This window comes from Grampus griseus, assembly GCF_964374135.1.
Source record: "Grampus griseus genome assembly, chromosome: 20".
In the NCBI taxonomy this organism is placed as follows: domain Eukaryota; kingdom Metazoa; phylum Chordata; class Mammalia; order Artiodactyla; family Delphinidae; genus Grampus; species Grampus griseus.
This window is the reverse complement of record NC_139014.1, coordinates 55,971,711-55,994,202: the sequence shown is the minus strand read 5'-3', so window position 1 is coordinate 55,994,202 and position 22,492 is coordinate 55,971,711. Positions and strand designations below refer to the sequence as shown.

Genomic DNA, 22,492 nt, shown 5'->3' with positions numbered 1-22,492 from the left:
CTGGAAATGTTCTTTATCTGTGATGTCCTACATGATGGCCACTGGCCACATGTGGCTACTGAGCATTTTAAATGTAGCCTGAGTGATGGAGGAACTGGATGCTAATTTTATGTCACGTGGATTAGTTTAGCGGTTTTAGGAAGACCCTTCAGGCGGCAGATAGAGGTCGGACCGGAAGCCAGGTGGGCGGAAGGGAGCCAGGTGGGAAGCAGTTGCCATAAACCAGGCAAGAGAGGGTGACCCTGTGAATGGCACCTGGGCGAGCCCCGCGTGGAGAGGGCTCCTCGCTCCCAGCCTCTCCCTCCTGCCCACACCGTCACCAGACCTCATCCTGGGACGGCTTTTGTTCCGTCCCAGGGTTGAGGACAAGGGACGCTGAGGGCATTGTGAGCCACGTCGTGGAAGGAGGCAGGGAATTTTGTAGGAGGTACCAGGCACCGCTGTCGCAGACATTGTGCCGGCCGTAATGACTTCTCCTGCCTAGATGTGTCTCGTGCACACATCTGCCCAAAAGAGCAAAAGGGAACCGGGGTGCTTCCATCAGAAACCCTGCAACCAGGTGTGGGTTTTCTCCCTAAAAACCCTCCTTGGTCCCTGCAGCTGACTTGGCCATCTGGGGTAGGGTCCCCACTAGGAGAAGCTTGCTATCAATCCCAGTAAGAACTGGGGGCCTCTCCAGTGTGGGCAGGGGAGGTCAGCGGGGGGCAGGCGAGCAAGCCTTGTCAAGAGAGTGCTGAGCTCACTTGAGCTCACATAAGGGCCCAGGCAGACCCTCTGGGAGCACGGAGACCTGGAGGCCGGGGAGGATTCCTGGAAAGGGTGCAGAGAGACAGGGGCGTTAGCAATGAGGGGCCAAGGGGACAGCTGATATACGCCTCCAGGGCCGTGAAGGGCACTGAGCCGGGAGTCAGGATGTCAGGTTCAAGTCCCAGCTGTGCCACTAACCAGCTCTAACTTTGGGCCAGTTGTTTCACTTGCCTGGGCCTCAGTTTCCCCATCTGTCTGTGGGAAAATTGTATTAGATGATCCCCATGGATCCTGAGGGTTCTCACCACGTATGACACTGGACATTTCCTCCGCAGAGAGAACATCCTCGTTCTGGATATATTTTTTGAGGCTCTCAATTATGAGACCATTGAACAGAAGAAGGCGTACGAGGTTGCTGCCTTACTTGGTAGGTCAGAGTGTCTGTTGCACAAATGTCCACGTCTCATGGGGATGGGCCGGTGGGCAGGTTACTCCTCTTCCCTTTGCACTGTTCCTGCCCCAGAATGGGAAGAACTCCACGTGCTGGAGGTGTTAGGCCCAGTTCATGTCCCAGTCTAGGCCTCAGTTCCCCCATCAACACATTGAAGTAGGTGAGCTAGACGCTCTCTCGGGGCCTTTCCAGCGCCATACTCTTGGGATTCTATGGTCTTCTGCCCCCAGGTTGGAGTCAGAGCCCTGGGGCCATGGCAGGAAGAAAGAGCTGTCAAGTGGAGGGAGGGCTGAGCTGTGGGTGGTCCCAGGCAGTAGGCCCAGGGAGGGTCCCCCATGGAGCCCCCACTGGAAAGCAATTTTGCTGCATTGAGAAGGCCCGGTGCCCCCTGGACTGAGAGCCCTTTGTCAAACACAACAGAAGGGCCATGCATCCCCAGAAATCTACAAACCTGACTGCCACCCCACTCTGGGGCCAGCTCCCCTGGCCCCAAGGGCACAGGATGGATGCAGGAAGTTAATTTCAACACAGTCCCAGCCCAGCGTAAAACTCACAAGATCCCTGCGGGTGCACAGTTAAAAAGACCTGCTCTGGGGCTTCCCTGGTGGCGCAGTGGTTGAAAGTCCGCCTGCCGATGCAGGGGACATGGGTTCGTGCCCCGGTCCGGGAAGATCCCACATGCCGCTGAGCGGCTGGGCCCGTGAGCCATGGCCGCTGAGCCTGCGCATCCGGAGGCTGTGCTCCGCAACGGGAGAGGCCAAAACAGTGAGAGGCCTGCGTACCGCAAAAAAAAAAAAAAAAAAAAAACCTGCTCTGGACTCGTCCCCCAACTCCCACTCACTCTCAAGAAAGGATCTGGTGTCTGTGGCTTCGAGGAAAACTAGCTCTTGTCTCTGTGAAGTGAATCAGGTGAGAATAGAATCCTGGGTGAGGGCAGGGAGGCATACACCTTCTACCTGGAAGTACAAGGGGAGAGCAAGCCACGGGCCGCTGCACACCAACTGGGAGGAAGTGGGCAGGTGGCTTCACTGAACCTCAGGTTTCTCATCTGTAAAATGGGTCTAATAAAACTCATTTTGTGAGTTTTCCATGATGGTTAAATGTGGAAAAGCCCCAGCCCACAGGAGGTCCATAAATAGAGGTTTCTGGCATGTGGACAGACACCATGCCAGGGACCCAGGGCCTACCCTGCGGCACCGTCTGAGCGTGTCTGTTCCTCTCCCAGGAGGCTGGGGAACTGGGCCACAGTTGGGTGCCCGCTTTGCTAAGGTGGTCATCACCTGGGCCTTGGAGATTGTTGTGGCCAAAGGGCCTCATGCCCTGAGCTGGTGGTAGAGCCCTGCTCCTGCCACCTTTATTTCCTAAAGAAGACCGAGGACATGCCTCCTCCACTTCCGTCCCCTCCCCTACATAGGCTCACAGTCACACTCAGACACACACATACACACACACACACACACACACACACACACACACACACACACAGTGACGAGGGCCTGAGCCCCGAATCTGTCAGGAGAGGTAGCTGGTCCCTGCAGCAGATATGAGAGAGCATTTTCCCAGCATCTTGTTCCCACCCAAAGTAGCCCGCCGTGAAAGTCCTGCTGCCATCTGCACCTCCCGTGAGGACAGCAAGTGCTACTTGCAAACCGTGAGCCACGGCACCCAATCGGGCCCGTCCCTCCCCTCCCCCCGCCGCGCACGGCGCACCCCTCCCGCGGTGAACACGCCCTCACAGACCCACATGCAAGCCACGCGGCTGCAGAGACACGTACGTGCACACAAGTTGCGTGCTTACACACTCACGTGCTCACACCTGCACATGCTCACTCAGACACACTGTGCCCACTCCCACAAAGCCACATTTGGACGCACTCGTGTAGCTACCCTAGACGTGGCTTGCCGCCTATGTAAAGCCGTCGGTGGTCAGACGTATCGCCTGCGTCTATCCCACACGCATTCGCGCACGGCGCACCCAGGCCCATACCCCACGCTCCGCCACACCGCTCGCACAGGCACAGACACACCCCACTCCTGACGTGCACATGCGTCGTGCACACTCCCCGATAAGCCTCTACTGAGGATATTAGAGGGGGCGGAGGGGCAGGAGAGGAGTGAAGGGGAGCCACGCTGAGCCCCAAACCAGGTCCCCCCAGGAAGGGCCGCCTTCCCGTCGTCACGGCTTGCTCGCCTGGGGATGTGTTGGTTGGGCTTCTCCAGCCATAATCAGGGGAGGAGTGGGCAGAGGTACTCATCCAAAAGTTCTCAGACCAAGAGGTCAGCCTGGACTCTCCAGGAGGAGAGTGCATTCACCCCCAACAGCACCTGCTCTCCCCAGCCCCGCCCAGCAGCTGCCAGTCTTAAAGGTCACAGCTGGAAAGGACTTCACAGTTCATCTCCTCCAACCACCACCCCCACCCCGACCACCTCCACCACCAAATGTGCCCGGAAGGCAAAGCTCCTGACAAGGTCAGGGCTTATGAAAGCCGCACAGCGAGCTAGTGGCCCCCCTCCAAACTCACAACCTCAGAGCCCCCTGCTCTACCACACTGCCTCCAGAACGAAGCGCCTGGGGCTTTGGGGGGGATCAGAACCCCCTTGAGAATCAGATAATAACTTCTGAAATACAGACTCTCCCTCTGCAAATGCCCAGGTGCACACACAGTGGATCACATTCCATTCAGGGGGTCTCCAGCCACTGGAAGCTCCCACAGGAGAGCCGTTCTCAAACTCTGGTGGGCCAGAGAACCACCCAGGCACTTTAAACTCCTGACCTCCAGACCCCAAGCCCAGAGGTTCTGATTGTGTAGGCCTCAGGCAGGTGCAGGCAGCTACACTGATTACAAGGATCCCAAGAGTCTGATGCAGGGGTATCCGAAGACCAGTCTAGAAAGACTTTGGTCGGTGGGGCCCAACATCCAGGGCAAGGACCTCTACCCTAGAAAGAGACCAAACTGAACGTGTACCTTTAGGTGGGGAGACAGGGAGATGCTTCCTACGGCCTTATCCCAAGGGCCCCAAAGCCCATGTCATGACTGGAGGGTGTCTCTTGTGTTACTGCTCCCGAGACCCCCACTCAGGGCACCTGACACACGTCTCAAGCTAGACTGTGTCCTCGCCCAGGCCAGGGACCGCACGCACCTCGTCTGTTCCCAGCCCAGAGCCAACTGAGCCCCACCAGTGTGGTTCTGAACGGAAATGAACAAGCCTGTCAGCCCACGAGGTCTATTCCAGGCCCCCCCGAAAGCATCCAGGTTAGTTCCCGTCCCCATGGGTGCTGAAAACCAAACCCACCAGCTCTCAGAGCTGTGCAGTGAGGGAGGGACGCGTCAAGGGCCTGGCCTCCCAGCTACAGGCCCCAGCCCCCCGGGACGGGGAACCCGTTCAGAAGGCCTGGTTTCCGAGTTCTCAGTCCGTTCAGCCCTTCCGGAAGTGCTGTCAGGAAAGCCAAGTCTTTGTCTTCTCTCTCTCTCTCCAGGTGATATTGGTGGTCAGATGGGATTGTTTATTGGTGCTAGTATCCTTACAATACTAGAGCTCTTTGATTATATTTATGAGGTAAGATTTGGGATCGCTCGTGGGGGGATGACCTGGCGCCCTCATCCTGCCCTGACGTCCAGAACCGAGCGTGGATGGGGGGAGAGCACGGCCTCTCTTCCCCCAGGGCCGCCTCCCCTTCCCTGTCCATGGGTATTGTCTATCACCACCTCCTAGGCACTGGGGGAGGGATGGATGTAAGAGAGACAGAAGCCACAGGCCTCTCCTCAGGGCTGTCTACACTCACAGGGAGGGAGCAGAAGGGATGAGAAGAGGATGAAACTGTGCTGAGGCCAGTCTGAGCCCCTCCCGCTGCTAGGGGGCTTCAGACATGGGTGTGTCTGCACCCTCACACTCACTACACACCACACTCACACACCACATATGCACACACATACACCACACGCACTCCACATACGCCACTCACACACGTGCCACACACACATCACGCAGTTATACCACACTCACATACGACATATGCACACACATATATCACACACACTTATACCACACTCACGTACTACTCACAAATACACATGTACACCACACGCACACCACATGCACACACACACACCACTCACGCATCACACACACTTATACCACACTCACACGCAAGATCTGCACACACATACACCACACACTCCACACACATATATCACACACAGTTATACCGTGCTCACACACACTGCTCACAAATACACACATACGCCACACGCACACCCCATGCACACACACACACCCCTGCCCTCCTGGTGGCCCATCACCCGAGCAGCACCTTCCGTGGTCCAGGCAGGTTTCAGGAAGGATCACTCCTGCAGTGCTCATCAGTCCTGAGCAGGGAGAGCAAGGGCACCCCTGCGCTCCTGGCCACCAACAGTCCGGGAGCTGTCACCCTCAGGAGGCAGCTGGACAAAGCCTCTGAAAGCTTCTCACACGACAAACAGTGGCTTCAGTCACTGAGCGCTCCGGGTGCACGTCAGCCTTCCCACTGCCTCCCTCCCCCCAGCCCCGGGATGGCTCCAGGGACTCCAGAATCCCTCAGGGAAGTCCAGGCCCAACACCGTCCCCAGGACCGCCTGAGTCTCAGCCTAGCGAACGGGGCTGCAGAGCAGTGGCCTGCATCCCAGAGGGGGCTGGCGACGGCCAAAGGCCGCTGGGAGTCACTGTGGGGAGCCGGCGGGCAGCGGCGACCAGGGGCCTCTAGAGTGCCACGTCCTGCCTCTCAGCACGGTGACCTTGTTCCCAAACGGGTCCCATGGCCAGATTTCATTCTGCCTTGTTTACTCGTTTTTGTGAAAAGATACACAAAATCACAGAAATTGAATCGCACCAGGGAACATACTTAGTAATTACCCTTTCTTGCTAGGAATCAAATGTTAAGAACTCAAGTGTATCCCGATCTTGTGAACTGTGGAGTTGTCAGGCCTCGGAAGTGATGAGTAATTCTGTCCCCCCAGGACAGACAAGGAACCAGCCATACTGGGAGACCAGGCCCTCCCGTGACCCCCTCCAAGCTCTAGCACCTGCTCCAAAATCCCATCTCAGCCCAGAGATTGGGGAGGGGCCCCAGCCCAGCCACGTGGAGGGAGGTCTCTCTCTCTTTCTCTACCTTGGCGCCGTTCTTCTGGCCTGACCACCCCCTTCCTGCCTTTCTTGCAGCTGATCAAAGACAAGCTATTAGACCTGCTTGGCAAAGAAGAGGAGGAAAGGAGCCACGATGAGAACGTGGTGAGGGCAGCCCGGGGTTTGCAGGTTGCTTAGTTCCTCTAGCACATACAGGCCATGTTAACCCAGATGCGGGGACCGGGTGGGGCCGGAGGGCGGGCCGTGCTTCGTTGCACGCCTTTCCGTGGCTTGTGACACTCTGCAGCTCCCAAATCCAAGGACACGCCAACTGAGCCTTGAGCCTGTCTCTGAGACTCACCCCAGAGCCCAGTAGTAAGCCGTGGATGCAGCGGAGACCAGGAGATGCTTCTGCCTGGACCAATCCAGCTTCTCCCAGGCCAGAGGCCACGCCCCTCTTCTCATGCCTTGGGAGAACCGGAGAGGCTCTGCGTAGGTCCACTCCCTTATTCTGCGGGGTGGCAGAATACAAGCAGGGATGTCCCTGGCATTCTGCCCCGTTTTGAAGGGGACGTAGGGTGTGCGGCCCTGTGAATTTGGTAGTGGCAGTAATACCCATTAGAACTGCTAACCACTGTACATGCCTGGTACATGTCAGGCACTGTGCTAAGTGCCTCAAGAGCGCCACATCATTTCAACCCTACGGTCACCCTAGAGGAAGGTCTGTGCATGAGGCCGTTGCAGCTCAGACCAAGGTTACACTGCAGGTGAGTGTCAGAGCTGGGCACAAAGCCTCCCAAACCACCACTGTCCTCCTCTGCCTCTCATTCCTCGAGCCAGAGAGGGGCAGCACCTCTTATGCTGCTAATTCTTCTTCCCTAACTCAGTCTGCTCCTGGACCCCGGTCTCCACTGAAGGTTGCAGGTATCGCTGGCTTTCCCCAAGTCAGCACCCCGGCCCCAAGAGACCACCCCATTCAATGGGCACTTGCCCCCTTAAAATCATAACATGCCAAATGGACCCCAGCCCCCTCCTCCCGTTTGGGCTCCCACTTCTGTTCCAGACACTATTTCTCTACCCATCTCCCAGGCTAAAAATCTCACTTTGATTCTCTCGGGTTTGAACAGAAGACAGCTTCTGTTGAGGAGAGAGCAGTGTGGAAGGAGGCCAGGCTCTGGACTCAGCTACCTGCCTGGATCCCAGGTCCCCGCTTCCCAGCCTCGTGTGCCTGGGGCTCGTTACTTCCCTTTCTGATCATCTGCTAAATCACTGGGGCTTCAGGGAGTGCCGTTCAGATTAAGTGAGGCCAGGCCTGTAAAGCCATGAGCTTTGCCTAGTTTATAATGAGCGAGTAGAGGCTCCCTCCCCTCCCCGAGCCGCATTCTTGGCACCGAATTCTGCTCCCATCCCTCCCAGCCTCCAGCCCTCCGCAGCCTGGGAATCACCTGGAAAACTCAAAGCTATCTCAGCCCCACCCTGCTCAGGGACCCAAGACCGCTCTTCCCTGGGGCCAGCCTAACCTAAAGGTCCTTCCGGCAGCTGTGGTCAGGGGTCAGGGTTCTGACTGGGGGCCTCCACTGCTTGGCCTCAGCGATTGGCACCCCCTGCCCCAGGCTTGGCCACAGACCACCCCTCCTCCAGCCCAGGCTGACCCAACAGAGACCCCAAGGGCGAGGGTAGGATGGGCCATCCAAGCTCCAAAGCTACACATCACTCAGATGTTGCTTCAGGTGACACATCAGGGGACCGCTAGAGAGAAGGTCAAACCAGTCGCTAAGCCCCATCCCCTCTCTGCGGGTGCGGGGGTGGGGGGGTGCCTAGGTGGAGAATGGAGAGGATTCTAAAGGCAATGAGGCCCCTTCAGCCTCACGGTCCAAGATGGCAAGCCAGCGCGTGAGATGTCTGGGGCAGAGCAGCTGTGCCCCGGGAGAGCCCACAGTGGGCAGCGTGGTTCCCGGGGCCTGGGCTGGGCTGCCCGGGGGCATCGTGATGAACTTTTGCTGAATGAGCATCAACTCCCACTTTCCGCTTCCCACCAGAGCACTTGCGACCCGATGCCAAACCACTCCGAAAACATCAGCCACAGTGTGAACGTGCCCCTGCAGACAGCCCTGGGGACCTTGGAGGAGATTGCTTGCTGACAGCCCTCCGACTGCCCGGCACCCCCCAGACAGACCTGGAGGCCCAGGACCAGAACAGGGGACGGCAGGCTCAGGTGGGATGACCCCTGCCGACCGACGGAAAGAAGCAAGAGCCCCCTATGCACACATAGCAAACTCTCTGTCAAAACCTCGCTCCAGCCTCGTCTGGCACGACGCGTCCTCAGGCCCTGCTGCCACGCATCCGTCCCTCTTAGGAGAAGTGAGTCACGCTCTGGAACTGTCCGAGAACCGACCTGCCATCACATCTCACTGCCAGATGTAAAAAGCAACTGCATGCTCTGAGTCCTCACGGCACCGCCTCCACGTCTGTCTCCGTACTTGACCCTCCTCCGTGCGGTTTCCAGCAGTCCCTCTGCAGCTGTGCAGGGGGACCAGGTTCCAGCCCTGAAGTCACGCGAGGCCACGCTGGAATCACACCTGCGCGATCAAGAGGGAAGCCGCAGAACTCGACGACGTCCGGTCCTTGTGTAGTTTGTGAAGGTTCTTAACCTGCCCACAAAGCCCTCCCCCACCTCCCCAAGCCGGCCCACAGGGTGATCAGGGCCACCCCCTCCCCTCCACAGCGGCCCCGGGGACTCATCCGCGGTGCCCACGTCATTCTGCTCTCCCTGTGACACGGCTTGTACAGTCTGATTCTGTTTCTTTGGGGGTCTTTCTTTTTTGTTTGTCTGTCTGTCGGAGATCTGTTTCATTTCGTTTTCTGAATTTGGGTTTTGATGTTCTGAGGTTTGGTTTGGTTTTTCCATTTTCTCTTGGCATTTATTTATTTGTGCTTCCAATCACAGTCATATTAAAAGCTGGTCTTGTGGAAATGGCTGAGTTGTCTCTGCCCTTCCCCCGCACTCTTTCTCCCCAAGACTTTAGGAAAGAGCCAGATCTGCCAGGTCAAAAACCACAGGACGAATAGGTAGATAGATGGGTAGGTGATAGATAGATAGGTGATAGATAGATAGATAGGTGATAGATAGATAGGTGATAGATTGATAGATAGGTGATAGATAGATAGATAGGTGATAGATAGATAGATAGGTGATAGATAAATAGGTGATAGATAGATAGGTGATAGATAGATAGATAATTAGATGACATAGTTTATGCATCACTTACCTTTACAAAACAGGTACGCTCTGTATTCTATTCTATTCTATCCCACATCTTTTTTTTGGTTTTTTTTTTTGCGGTACGTGGGCCTCTCACTGTTGTGGCCTCTCCCGTTGCTGAGCACAGGCTCCGGACGCTCAGGCCCAGTGGCCATGGCTCACGGGCCCAGCCGCTCCGCGGCATGTGGGATCCTCCCAGACCGGGGCACGAACCTGAGTCCCCTGCATCGGCAGGCGGACTCTCAACCACTGCGCCACCAGGGAAGCCCCCCACATCCTTAAACACTATTGATCACAACATTGTAAATGGCTTCCCCACCCCACGAATGGGTCACAGCCCAAGGTCTGAACGACACTGCGCTGGACCACAGGCACGTGGCATGCGGACAGGGAGGCAGAGCACGCCACACAGACCTGCAAACCTTAGAGGAGGCCTTCACATCCCTCTGCTCTTCCGTCCTCTGTCGTGGTTTCTCCTGACCCAGCCAGCGAATTCAGGCTGGACACCTGCCCCAGCATGGCCCGCTCGCACACTCCTGCCTTTCCCAACCCTCTCTGCAGCCCACCTCCTCACCCCCATCAGACTGACCTACTTCTGCCTCGCTCCCCACGACTCCTGAGAGCACGTCCATGTGGGAGAGGAGGGGGGGGGTGCCCTCTGCTGGGGGTGGGGCATGCCCTTTCAAGCCCCCCCTAATTCCGCAGGACCAGTTCCTGTGGTCTAACCTTTTACTTCCCCTTACTTCCCCCCACCACTCCCAACTCAAAGTCATCCCCAGAGCCACAAGAAAGACCTAATACGGTTTGTACCTCCCTCCTCATGCACAAGTGCACGGAAAGCACTGGCTAGACCAGGCAGTCTGATCCCTGCTTCGCTATCCAATCTCTCTCTCTCTCTCTCTCTCTCTCTCTCTCAACACAAGGAACTGATGGATGAGATCATGCACCTCTCTGGGCTCAGTTCCCTCCATCTGAGTATGAAGAAAATACCTTACCTGTGTCTTCACAGATGATCCCCAGAGGCCTCTTCAGACTCGAGGTGCTATGACAGTACTACTCCCCCTGCCAGTGGGACAAGTCACACCAGCCACACACACCACGCCGGGGCCGGGAGCTTGCAGTCACCAGGCTCCAAGAGGCAGCTGGGACACAGCATCCCTCTGATGGCTCCTCCCAGGCATCCTCTCAGCTAGGGCTGCCCAGGGCTGTTAGCAAAGCTGGGTTTTAATTTTTAGAAACAGGGTGCACAGCTTCTGGAAGTGTCCTTGTTTACGTGTTCTATCTCTGCCGCTACAAAATGACAAACTTAGTGGCTTAAAACAACACAGATGTATTATCTTACAGTTCAGGAGGCCAAGAATCAGACATGGGTCTCACTGGTTTAAAATCTAGGTGTCAGCAGGGCTGCCTTCCTTTCTGGAGCCTCTAGAGGAGAAACCATTTCCTCACCTTTTCCACCTTCTACAGGCTACCCACGTTCCTTGGCTTGTGGCCTCTTCCTCTTTCAAAGACAGGAATGATGGGTTGAGTCCTTACTTCACAAAGACAATGACCTTCTCCTGTAGTCACACCTCCCTCTAACTCAGATCCTCTCCTGCTGGCCTCTTCCATTTTTAAAGGACTCAATTAGATTCATTAGATTAGATTAGATTAGGCGCAGCCAACAATCCAGGATAACCCTCCTATTTCAAGGTTGTCAACTAATCACATCTTCAAAGTCTCTTTTGCCATGTAAAGCAACATATTCACAGGTTCCAGGCCTTGGGAGGTGGACCTCTTTGGGGGCCGTTATTCTGCCTACCAAGAGCCCTTTGGACCACATAATCTACTTACCCTCATTTTCCAAATGAGCGGACCCAAACAGGGAGGGCAGAGACTTGCCTAGCATCACACAGTGAGTTAGCAGCGGTGCCCAAACTACACTCCCAAGCTCCCAGGCTCACAATTCCATCTGTAGGCCCACTTCAAGCAAGAAGGACCGAGTGTGATCATTTTTCCAAACTTTGCCAGGGCATGGAAGTCTTTCTCCTGAGAGAAGTTCACTCCTCATTACGTCAGGCTGGAAAGTGGCCTTCTGGTGCCTAGACTATAGGATATAGAAGAACAGGAAATGTCTTCAGACTGCTCCCATCAGGGATAGAGTCCAAATTAAACGTCTATTCAGTGAGTTGGGAGTCTGTTGGATGCTTCTGCCTCGTTCCAGTTTAACAGTTTCATACATTTTTTTAAATCTGTAACTTAAATTGCTATTTGAACTGCTTCATTAGCTTCCTGGCTTCCTTTGAAACAAACAAACAAACAAACAAAAACTTCAGATCAACTTGGGGTGGAGTGAAGCCTGTCCTCACAGGTTTGGATTGCTTCAGGCTTCTGTATGTGCCCCTTCCGATTTGGGGATTCTGGCTTTGCTCATCTGGGAGCAGGTCTACAAACTGAACCTGTTTAAAGAAAACAAGACAGGAAATTCGAGAGAATAAATCAATACCCAGCTACTGATTATAATTAACCGGTTGTTGAGCAAAGACATAGTTGGAAGCCTAAGTTCTTGGGAGTGGTGGTATTTTTTAGTAGCAGTATTTCAAACAAGTAGCCTTGTGTGCAATCATTCCTTTAATGGAGAAATGATTTCTTTACTGGAGAGGTTTGGCAGACAGAGGAGACCTGGGAATTGTCACATTTTCAAGAGTCACCCAAATGATGACATGATGGCCGCGAGTTTGGACCGATCACAAGCCCAACAAAGCCCAAGGATGAATCATCAGTGACCTCAAAGCGTCACGTCAACCAATCAATTGATCGATCAACCAAATAATGGCACATGATCTCAGAATGGGTGGAGTCTGCTGCAGTTAGGCGAAAGGAATAAGCATTTCTGTGAGTAGCCTTGCCAGGGACTGAGCCAGCTGCTGCTTAAATGCTGTTTTTTCCTGTTGTTTTGGGCAGAGAGAGGTCAGGGTTATTTTCCTCTCTCCAGCTGGGAGCTATTTTCGTAACAGTCTCAACCAGGAGCACACCTAGTGACCAAGGGTCCACAGAGGGTCTCTGGCTAGGTTCGTGGTGAGCTGGGAGGGAGGAAGGTAGGGCAGGCCCCGCCCACAGGTGTGATCTTCGTGGTAACGGTTCCCTCAGGTGAAGCTCAGCTCAGCCAGCCTGAGCCTGAGACGCAAGGAAGAACCTGGGACCGCCTCCTCCACAAGCTCAGAGATTTCAATTCGATTCTGAGACCTAAACTCGGAGCAGAGGCAAGAGGCCTCCAGAAAGCGCCTCCAGAAAGCTCCCCCGTGGGGAGCCCTGGTGGCGCAGTGGTTGGGAGTCCGCCTGCCGACGCAGGGGATGCGGGTTCGTGCCCCGGTCCGGGAAGATCCCACATGCCGCGGAGTGGCTGGGCCCGTGAGCCATGGCCGCTGAGCCTGTGCTCCGCAACGGGAGGGGCCCCAACGGTGAGAGGCCCGCGTACCGCAAAAAAAAAAAAAAAAAAACCAGAAAGCTCCCCCGTTACAGAGAAGCAAAGAGTTTACTTCTCCGGGGGTGTGGGCTGCCAGACCTGGTCCACCCACAGCCAGGGCAGACCCCGCGCTGCATAGAACAAGCTTCTTGGCATAGCTGGGAGGGGAGCAGGGCAATGCGGGAAGGGGAAACACGTGAAGAACACGGGTTCTCCATTTATTGATGGTCTATTGTGCGCCGGGCACTTGCCCTCAAGGAATTTATCATCTGAGCAGGGGACACTGACAAGTAAACCGATGACCCTGAGAGACGGATCTGAATTTTGCAGCGGAAGGAGAGCGATAGAGCAGCATATGCAAAGCCGGGGGGTGGGGTGGGACGGGGGAGTGCTGGAGGAGAGGCACAGTCCTGGGACTGCACGAAAGTCCAGGGGAGCCAAGCAAAGAAAGGAAAGGGGAAAGTGTCCAAAAGGACCACAGAGAGGCAGGCAGGTGCCAAAGGATGAAGGGCCAGGGCAGCAGGTTGAAGGCTGTATCATGGCTGAAGTCTTTCAGCTCCTTCCTCTGCTCTCCAAGGGTCTAGGACCGTATTTCCCAAGCCAAGGGTTGATGCATCTACCTAATTTCTTTGGGATTCCTAGCACGTAGAATCGTTTTGCGCATGCGTCTGTGTGTTCCCAAGGCTCATAGGCTGAGTATGTTTGGGGCCGCAAGGTCCCTGGTGACCATGAAACAGGTCAGTGGGAACCAGCCCAGCCTGAGGATGGGTGGAAAGGGGAGGGTGTCTTACTAATTCGATTTAACAGTCCATGAAACCTACGCTTACCGGGTTTGCAAGAATAAAGCAATAGTTGGCAAAAGCTTTGGACAGAGTCAAAAGATTGAATTTCTAACCTGTTTCTGCTGTAAACTAACCGTATAACTTTGGAAAATGTATTTCACTTCTCTGGGCCTCAGTTTCCCCCTCTATAAGAGGGGAGGGGTGGGAAATGGACGAATAATCCCTTCAGTGCATCCCAACTCTAATGGTCTATGAGTCTAAATTGAGAATGAGTGTCAGGTATCCAAGCAAATATTCCGTTTACTCCTCAGAGCCTCTGTTTCCCATCTGTGTAACGGAGATAATGATACCTAGGTGTCAGGGTAGTTATGAGGATTAAACGAGCCGAGGCGTACACTTTCTATCTTTTCTTCTTTCCTCTTTTCTTCCTGTAAAACATTGATTCTAAATCTTGCTTGGATTAAAACTAAGGTGAAAACTATGAACTCTCTCCCCAGAAAAAATAATGCACGTGTCCCCATAGATGTACATAAAATTTTGCATACAATTTTAGGAGGGTTATGGACCCCAGAAGCCCATCTGTGATCCCCTAGGGATGCACCCCTGGTCTAGAAAGTGCTAAACATTCCCCCAGAAGAACTGCAGGAGGAGAGTACCACTAGAGCAACGAACATTTCTTCCCCTAAATGATACTCTGTCATTTTTCAATTTACAGGCAGGAAAAAGGATAGATTGGGTTTGATCAATGTCAAGGTTTTTCTCCTATAATTTTTTAAACCTTTGGCACCTGCTGCAGCTTGTGTGCTAGCAAGTTCTCACAGAGGGCAAAATGAATGAACGAGCAGAAAATCAGTATGAACAGAGAACCTCTGGGATTACTTTATGCACGTGGTGATTACGAGCGCCGAGGAGACCTGCATACATAGAAAGCAACTGTAGCGTCGCTCTACAAACATCGCTGTGGCCTGGTTCTTCAGGAATGTGACCACTGCGTCCACTGTATGCAGGAAACGCACGCGCACGGTCTCCGTACGCCGTTGAGCCCCTAGACACGCACCCCTGTCGACGTCTCATTTGTTTTTGAGCAAGACTGTAATAGCGCTTTTTGTTTAAAAAAAAAAAAAGGGCTTCCCTGGTGGCGCAGTGGTTGAGAGTCCGCCTGCCGATGCAGGGGGCACGGGTTCTTGCCCCGGTCCGGGAAGATCCCACATGCCGCGGAGCGGCTGGGCCCGTGAGCCATGGCCGCTGAGCCTGCGCGTCCGGAGCCTGTGCTCCGCAACGGGAGAGGCCACAACAGTGAGAGGCCCGCGTACCGCAAAAAAAAAAAACACCCCGTGATAATGGCCGTGAGCGATGCCTTGGCATGGGGAATTTGGATGTCCTGACTCCTTAAAACTACTCTCCACACCACCTGCTTCCGAAGGCAGTGGCACATTTGGCTAACTTAGCACCATCGTGGGCAGTTTGTCTTTAGTGTAATTCAGACTTTGTGGCTTCTTTTCAAAAGGAATTTTATCTAAGTTATAGTAAGTCCAAGAGAAAGTGATTGGAGGGCACCAAAGCATCGTCAGTTCAACCTGCCTTACAGGGAGGAGGGACAAGAAACAGCTGGAAGACTTCTCAGCACCAGCTGGGGGTCTCCATCCGGGCTTCCTCACCCCATGAGCATTTTCTGCGTGGCTCACGTATCAAGAGGACACAATCTCAGGGAGCTCAGAGTCTAGGCAGGCAGAGGTAGGCAGCAGACACGCACACAAGAACCTGAGCAGAGAGACGTAAAGCAGAGATGCATCTGGCATGCACACTCATTGGAGAAGAGGCACCAGGGCTGTCTGCCGGGCTGAGGCATTAGTAGGTTCCGGCTGAAGCCTTGAGAGGTGGGTGGAAGTTGCCAGGGAGGCAGGTCTGCAGAGGAGATACCTGAGCAAAGGCTTGGAGACAGAGGAGAACGTGAAGTGTCTGAGGAAGGACAGATGCTTGCTGGATAGAACTGGGCTGTCTCTCCACCGCCCTGCATTCACTGTGCCTTTCCACCCCAGGGGTCCAGCCGACTGAGAGTCCAAGGGCTGGTCCAGCTATGGAGGCTGGGACATGCTGAGGACAAAGCACAGCCTTTGGAGTTCAACAGCCCCATCCAAATCCCAGCTCCACCAACTGTGTTACCTTGGGCAAGTTCTAGAGCTCGTCTGGGGCTCAGTTTTCTCCTGAAAAATGGGGATGACCACCTCTACCCCCCTGGGGATGCTGCGAGGGTGGTGAGATAAACCATGGAAAGTGCTGGTGAGATGCCTGACACGTGGCAGTTCGGAGATGATGAAGTCCTATCCTACATGCCGACTCCATCAAGAGTGGCTCCATTGAAGTGTTAGAAGGATTCCTGGCCACATAGAATAGAGGCTTGTGCTCAGTTTGCAATAGAGGTGTCCGGTGAGTGCTGGATCCCATCTGATTGGGCCAGTTTCCCGTAGTTTCCCACTCTAGCAAGCTTCAGGCCAGCGCTCAGAGTGAAAAAAGCCAGCCACATCCAGCTGAGGGTGTGGATCTCACAGGCAGAGCACAGGGACCTCAGCCCAGGAGAAGCACACTGCAGAGCCTCGCTCAGCTGCCAGGAGCCTCTGGCCCCCTCACCTGTATTTGCAGGTAGAGAAGGAGCAGCACCTTAGCAAGCTAATTATCCCCTGGGGCATTCGCCCCACCCATAGCACAAAAGATAAAGTCCATTTGCAATTAGTCTCCTGGAGCCAAACTAGTCCAAGAATGAGGTGACCAGGACTTTTTTTTTCCTTTTCTTTTTTTAACATTTTTAATTGGAATATAGTTGATTTACAATGTTGTGTTGGTTTCAGGTGTACAGCAAAGTGAATCCGTTATACATATATCCACTTTTGGGGGGGATTCTTTACCCATATAAGTCATTACAGAGTATTGAGTAGAGTTCCCTGTGCTATACAGTGGGTCCTTATTAGTGACTTGAATTTTAAAAAGTCCCAGAACTTCACTTAATTCTCCCCACTTCCCATAGAAATTTCTGCCACTTTATCCAAACCATCCCCGTGCCTCTTCTGCTCTTTCCTCCCACACCTTCTCCTCTCCTCTTCCTCATTCTCAGCAAACAGTGACGAGGACATTGGTGCAGACCTCCCAAGGAAGCCCTGGTCACCAGGACAGGCAGGACGTGTGCCCACCAGGTGGGCTGGGACTTGGCGCCCCCAGAGCTCAGGGAAACCAGACAAGAGGCCAGTGTTTCTTAAGTCCCCCCTACTCTGTGCCACGCCCTGTACCAGGTGCCTCCCTGCTCTGTATTATGTAATTGATATCAATACGATATTGCAAGCTGGCCTGTATTAGCTCCTCTTGTCCGTGAGGAATTTGCCCGCGAGAGGTGGAGTGACCTTCCCAAGGTCGGGCAGCCAGGATAAAGGAGAAACCCCATTAAGCCAGCTCTTCCCGAATTGCACCAAACCCCCCACTGCTCCAAGATATGGCCAAGTGCGAGGTGAGTGGGACTTGGAGGAGAAGCAGCCAGAGCGGCCCCCCTGAGAGGGAGAGAGCTCGGGAGGGGCTGCGGCTCCATCCAGAGAGAAGCCTGGGGTCTGACAGCTGATACCCCGAAGGTATTGGGGCCCATTCACTCGCTAGTTCTACAGACGTTAGCTGAGTGCCTACCGTTCATTCACGAGGCGTCGTTCATGCATCCATCATACATTCAGGAGGTTCATGTAGGAAACTCTGCCAGGTGTGGGCAACACGGGCACTGACACCCCCCCTCCCCAGGCCTCCAGGAGTGGAGGCAAACCTCCCGTGGTAGGCTTTTTGAAGTCCAGCTGAACCCCAGCCCAGGCGGATAGTGAGGAAACCCTGAGATGCTTCTGGTTCCAACACGCCACCTGGACGCACAGTGACAGCTGAGAACCACTCTTATATATTAAACTATACTTTATTAGTTGGCTTGTCTCCCCAGGCCTGGGTCAGGAACCAAACCACATCTCCCAAGGTGTTACGCATGGCTGTCCATCCAGAGAGAATCCTACAATTCACAGCCATCCACCCAGTCACTGAGGTCCTCGCCCTGGCAGTGATGCCTCCAGACCTCCCTGAGGATGGAAGATGGGGAAGAGGAGAGACCAAATCAGCTGCAGTCTTCAGTCTTTGCTCAGAGAAGAAAAGGATGGAGGCGTGGGCTCTAAACCAGAAGTGAGGTGAGGAAAGGGGCTAGCAAGGGGAAGAGAGACAAGTCAGCTGTGTTAACTAGCAAAGAACCCCCTAAAAGAAGTTAAAAAAAAAAAGAAGAGAGAGAATGGCCCTTAAAAAGTTACCTGTCTAGCCTCCGTATTTTACCAATGGAGACAACAGAGTAACTTGCTCAGGTTCACCCAGAAGTCAGTGGCAAAGACTGGGGTCCACAGCCCCAATTCAATGCTCGCTTCCTACACCATGTTGTTTCTGCCGACAGTGATGCCACCGTACATGTGTACAGCCCTTTACAGTGTACATAGCACTGCCACACCCATCACCCATTTGTCTGCCATGCCCCCCAGCAGCCCTATGAGGTAGATTGGGCAGATACTATGTTCCCTATGTTCCAAATGAAAAGCTGAGACTAAGATGCAGAGTTACTTGCCCAAAGTCCACAGCTTGTAAATGACAGAAATGCACCTACACCCAGTTCTCTTTGGCTGCCAATCTGGATCTTTCGGTTGCCAGTAACTATAGTTTATAGGCTCTTTTAGGACCATTATCTTGTTCCAGTGTCATGCTAGCATCTTGAGGAAGTTAAGCAAGATCCTGGCTCCTGGGGGTCCCAAGTTCCCAGGGGTTCCAAACTTGGATAACTAGGGTCCTCTATGATGTCAATGTCAGAGAGCCCAATGGCAAGGAGGGCCCCTAAAGGACCTTGATTGTTGAGACGCTTGAGGGCAAAGAACTGGGTCTTGCCTGAAGCCCAGCACCCAGCACAGAGCCTGGCACAGATGAGTTTTCAGGTGTGCATGTGGAGGGAATAAACAGCACCCTTCCTACATTCTAGAACCACTTCCTATTAGTCTCAGCCGCCTCTCAGAGGTTATACATGCCACAAATTTACTCCCAGCGTACAAGAGAGTTGTTCTTCGATTTAACCCAAAAGAACCTGTTTCTTCCATCCCAGGGTAATGTCCCCAAGGCCTCAAGCCCTTGGGTTCCTACCTGAGCCTGCATTCACCCTTCCTGATTTTATAGATGTGCATTCTATCCTGCTGAGCCTGCCTCATTCCAGATTCAGCTCCTGGGGCTTCAACGGTTCTCAAATCAACACGTCTCCAAAGCTGTGGCCATTGTCAAGGCCCACCTTGGACCTTCTCTACGTTCATGGTCCTTTTCACCTCCTCCTCTCGCTCACTGGCCATATATCACGCGTCCCTGTTCCTTCTCCACAGCCCCTTACCCCTCACCCCTCTCCTGTCCATCACTCATATAACTGTCTGAGTCCACACCCTCTGTCTCTCATTTAGACTCCTGCAGAGGCTTCCCAACTAGCCCCCCTGCCTCTAGTCTGTCTCGCTTCCTTCTGCTCATGGACTGACATTTGATACTTTCCTAATTACCCCAGCAGCCTCGTCACTATCACATCTGCCCTGGGTTCTGGCCACCTGGAGGGATTTTACCCCTGCTGCTATCCAGATAGGGGAGTAAAGGGAGGTTGGAGACTCTCTGTAGAGAAGCTCCCATGGGAAGAGGCTGGGAAGCTGTAGGCCTGCTGCTTCAGGGGCTCCAAAGATATAGTCCAGCGCCCCATCGGATGCTCATCCAACTCCCTTGCCTATGAGGATGGCTCCAAAGGCCATCTTGTGGGAAGGAGGTGAGTAAAGGGAAGGCTGATAGGGTGCGGTTCCAGGGCACCCACCCACGCTTCAAGCAGGGAACCTCTTTGATCTGTTGTACTGGACAAAGATGCCACAGTTAAGAAACAAAGTTCCTAGACCCTGGACTAGTGAACTTGTAGGCAGGCATCCCGACATAGGCAGGTCTTGGAGGAGCCAGGCTTGGCTCCGTGACCTCCAGTGACTTGCTTATCCTCCCTAAAATTCAGTGCGCTGTCTGTAAATACATCAGTGGTAGTGAGCTCCGCCACCACCGAAAGCGGCCGTGCAGATTGGATTGTGAGGCCATGGAATGGCGCCTGGGGTAAGGAGGACACTCAGAGAAGGTTAGTTCCCTACTGTGGTCCTGGCCACGTCTCCTTGCAGGGGCCTCCAACCTACATTACTTACCAGGTGCCCAGACCCTGGGGATCCTGAACTATCTTCATGGCACAGATAACAGTATCCTTGAGGTTAGGATTCAACAAGTCTGGGGAGGGAGGCAGAGAAACACGATGAGGGAGCAGGGGCTGGAGCTGGATAGCCAGAGTCTGTCTCCATCTCTCTGTCTTTCTCACACACGTACACACCCTCCTCCATCCTAAATTCAACCCTGTCCCTCAACCGCCCTGGAAGCACAGGGCTTACCCTATCACTTCCCCCCATCAGAAGCCATCCCCCCTCCCTTGCCACAGCTCTCAGGACAGTGTCCCATCTGGGACCCCAAATTATATTCATGGAGGATCCATCCTCATCGCTCGCCCCATCCCGCCCTCCTTGGTAGACCCAGCAGGCAGCGGGGGTCCCCACTCAAACATAAGGCAGGAGGAACACACAAGGCTGGGGAAGAAGCAATGGCCAGTGCAGAGCCCGGCCCCAGCCAGCCCCGGGCCCAGGCCCAGCCTACCGGAGCAGTACATCTGGCACATGTTTGGGACTTTGGGGTTGAGATTTTTGCACCACTTCCGGCTGTTGATCTGGAAGATGCCATTGTTGGTACTTCCATCGGCTTCGTGGTCCACGGCAGCTGTGTTGAAGCCACTTGCGAAGTAAGCAAGACAGACCCCTGCACAGGGCGGAGACACAGGCCTGCGGGTCGGACGGAGGCCAACCCAGACCAGAGGGCTCATGGGGCAGACTCCACAGGTCACCTCCTCCGAGCCTCAACTCCTGCTTCCAGGCAGTCAGGGCAGACGCCCTCCCACCTCCTTGACGAATGAATCCATTGAAGCTCTCGGAGGGGCAAAGTGACTGACTCAAGGTCACACAGAGCTACCGAAGAGCAGGAGTCGGGACCCGACCTCAGGCGTCCCGACACCTAGGCTAGCAACCTTCCCACGGTCTCACTGTCCGCACATAGCAGGACCCAAGAAATGCTGTGGGGTGAACGAACAAGAGCTCGCTCTTTAGAGACATGATCAGGAAGGCACAGGGGGAACCTAGAGAGAGGGCTAGATCTAGAGAAGAAATGAGTCCGGGTGTGGCTGGACTTCATAGCTTCTCGAAACTGCCACCAGCTTGAAAAGTTTGGTATATACTGCTTTGCTCAGCTCGCCCTAAACTTCACCGGGAATGTCTGACCCTCGTGACCACAATTCAGATTAGGGTAGGACACCATTCTTTTCCTGTGGCTCCCGGCTTTACCAGCGGGGGAGAAAATGAAGAGGTCGTTCTGCTGTGGCTGCCTGTCGTCTGCCTGCTGTGTATCACCCCAGTGCCAGGTGTTCTCTACCTCTCAGCTCATGGGATCCTTGTTTGACAAAGGAGAACAGAGGCTCCCAAGGCCACAGCCCTTGAGGGAGGAAGAGGGAGGAAGGGAGGGCAGTCCTCACAGTCCGCCAGGCTGTATCCCCGGAAGCCATCCAGGCCGAAATCCTGCAGCATTCTGGCCAGCTCACAGCGACTGTAGACCTCGGCCTGGCCGGAGGTGAGCAGGCAGCTGAGCAGAGACGCCAAGGCCAGCGACGTCATCCCAGGCAGGCACGGCCACCTTCTGGGAGACCAGCTCCCACCTTCCATGCGGGCGGCAGGGCTGGAGACCCCGCCGCCCTGGCTCCAAGCTGGGCTTTGACAGGCAGCTCACAGAAGGGTGCCCCTGGAAGAAGAAGGGAAACAGGGCCTGAGTGTACCTGGGAAGTGCCAACCTGCTCCCCTGCAGCCCTGATGGGGCCTCAGCCGTACCACCAAGAGCCAGAAGAGGGTTCCCCGAGGCCAGCCTCTTTCCCTCCAATCCTGCTTTGTAACCCCCTGTCCCGGCAGCTGAGAGAGGAGGGGAAGCGGGGAGAGGACAAACGTATTCTGAGCTCCATACTACTTGCCAGGCATCACGGAATCCTGAATCCCAGGACTTCACAACTCAGAAGGGACAAAGTTTGGACTGAGGTCAAAGTTTATGTGACTCCAAAGTCCCACCGGGGTTTGGCCACAAGCAGATGCTCCCGGAGGGGACAGCCGAGCAGTGGCATCTGTGTAAGTCAATCCCTCAGCCCAGATGCCACGAAGCTCTCTTCTAGCACTGAGCCTCCCCGTCCTGGCCTGCACTGAAGCCAGGTCTCCCCCTAGGACACTGCCACCCTGCAGCCTCTCAGGCAGAGGATGCTCTCTCTCCCACACACAGGCCGCCCAGGGCGATGCTGAAACTCTCCTCCACGTCCGCCACCCCATCTAAACCATCACCTTGTTAAAGCCCGGCCTCCCTCGAGGCTCACCTCGCCCGGTTCAGTGTGCCCTCCACGCCTCTCATCACTGGCTCTGCAGGCCTGTCCCCAACATCATGAAGGACATTTGCACCTGGGTATGACCTTGGCCTCCACTCTGTCTCAGAATAGAGAAGTGTCTCTATTCCACTTCTATCTCTCCCCAGCCACG

The 22,492-nt window shown here is 54.5% G+C and overlaps 2 protein-coding genes across 3 annotated transcripts in view; one reads left to right on the top strand and one right to left on the bottom strand.

Moving 5' to 3' along the window:
- ASIC2 (acid sensing ion channel subunit 2) overlaps positions 1–8,439 on the top strand; it is a gene marked incomplete at both ends in the record, with an annotated part of 1,020,042 nt that extends 1,011,603 nt beyond the window's left edge. For both annotated transcript variants that reach the window (XM_082678519.1, XM_082678518.1), the window contains 4 exons: positions 1,083–1,174; positions 4,677–4,756; positions 6,395–6,463; positions 8,338–8,439. In XM_082678519.1, the coding sequence (XP_082534645.1) occupies positions 1,083–1,174; positions 4,677–4,756; positions 6,395–6,463; positions 8,338–8,439 (343 nt within the window). The remainder of the gene's footprint in view (positions 1–1,082; positions 1,175–4,676; positions 4,757–6,394; positions 6,464–8,337) is intronic.
- Positions 8,440–17,814: 9,375 nt separating this feature from the next.
- Positions 17,815–21,643, bottom strand: SPACA3 (sperm acrosome associated 3; the record flags this gene model as incomplete). The annotated part of the gene is made up of 4 exons (XM_082679899.1): positions 17,815–17,881; positions 20,036–20,114; positions 20,532–20,690; positions 21,457–21,643. The coding sequence occupies 4 exons, from the start codon at positions 21,641–21,643 to the stop codon at positions 17,815–17,817; spliced, it is 492 nt and encodes a 163-aa protein (XP_082536025.1).
- Between the last annotated feature and the right edge of the window lie 849 nt (positions 21,644–22,492).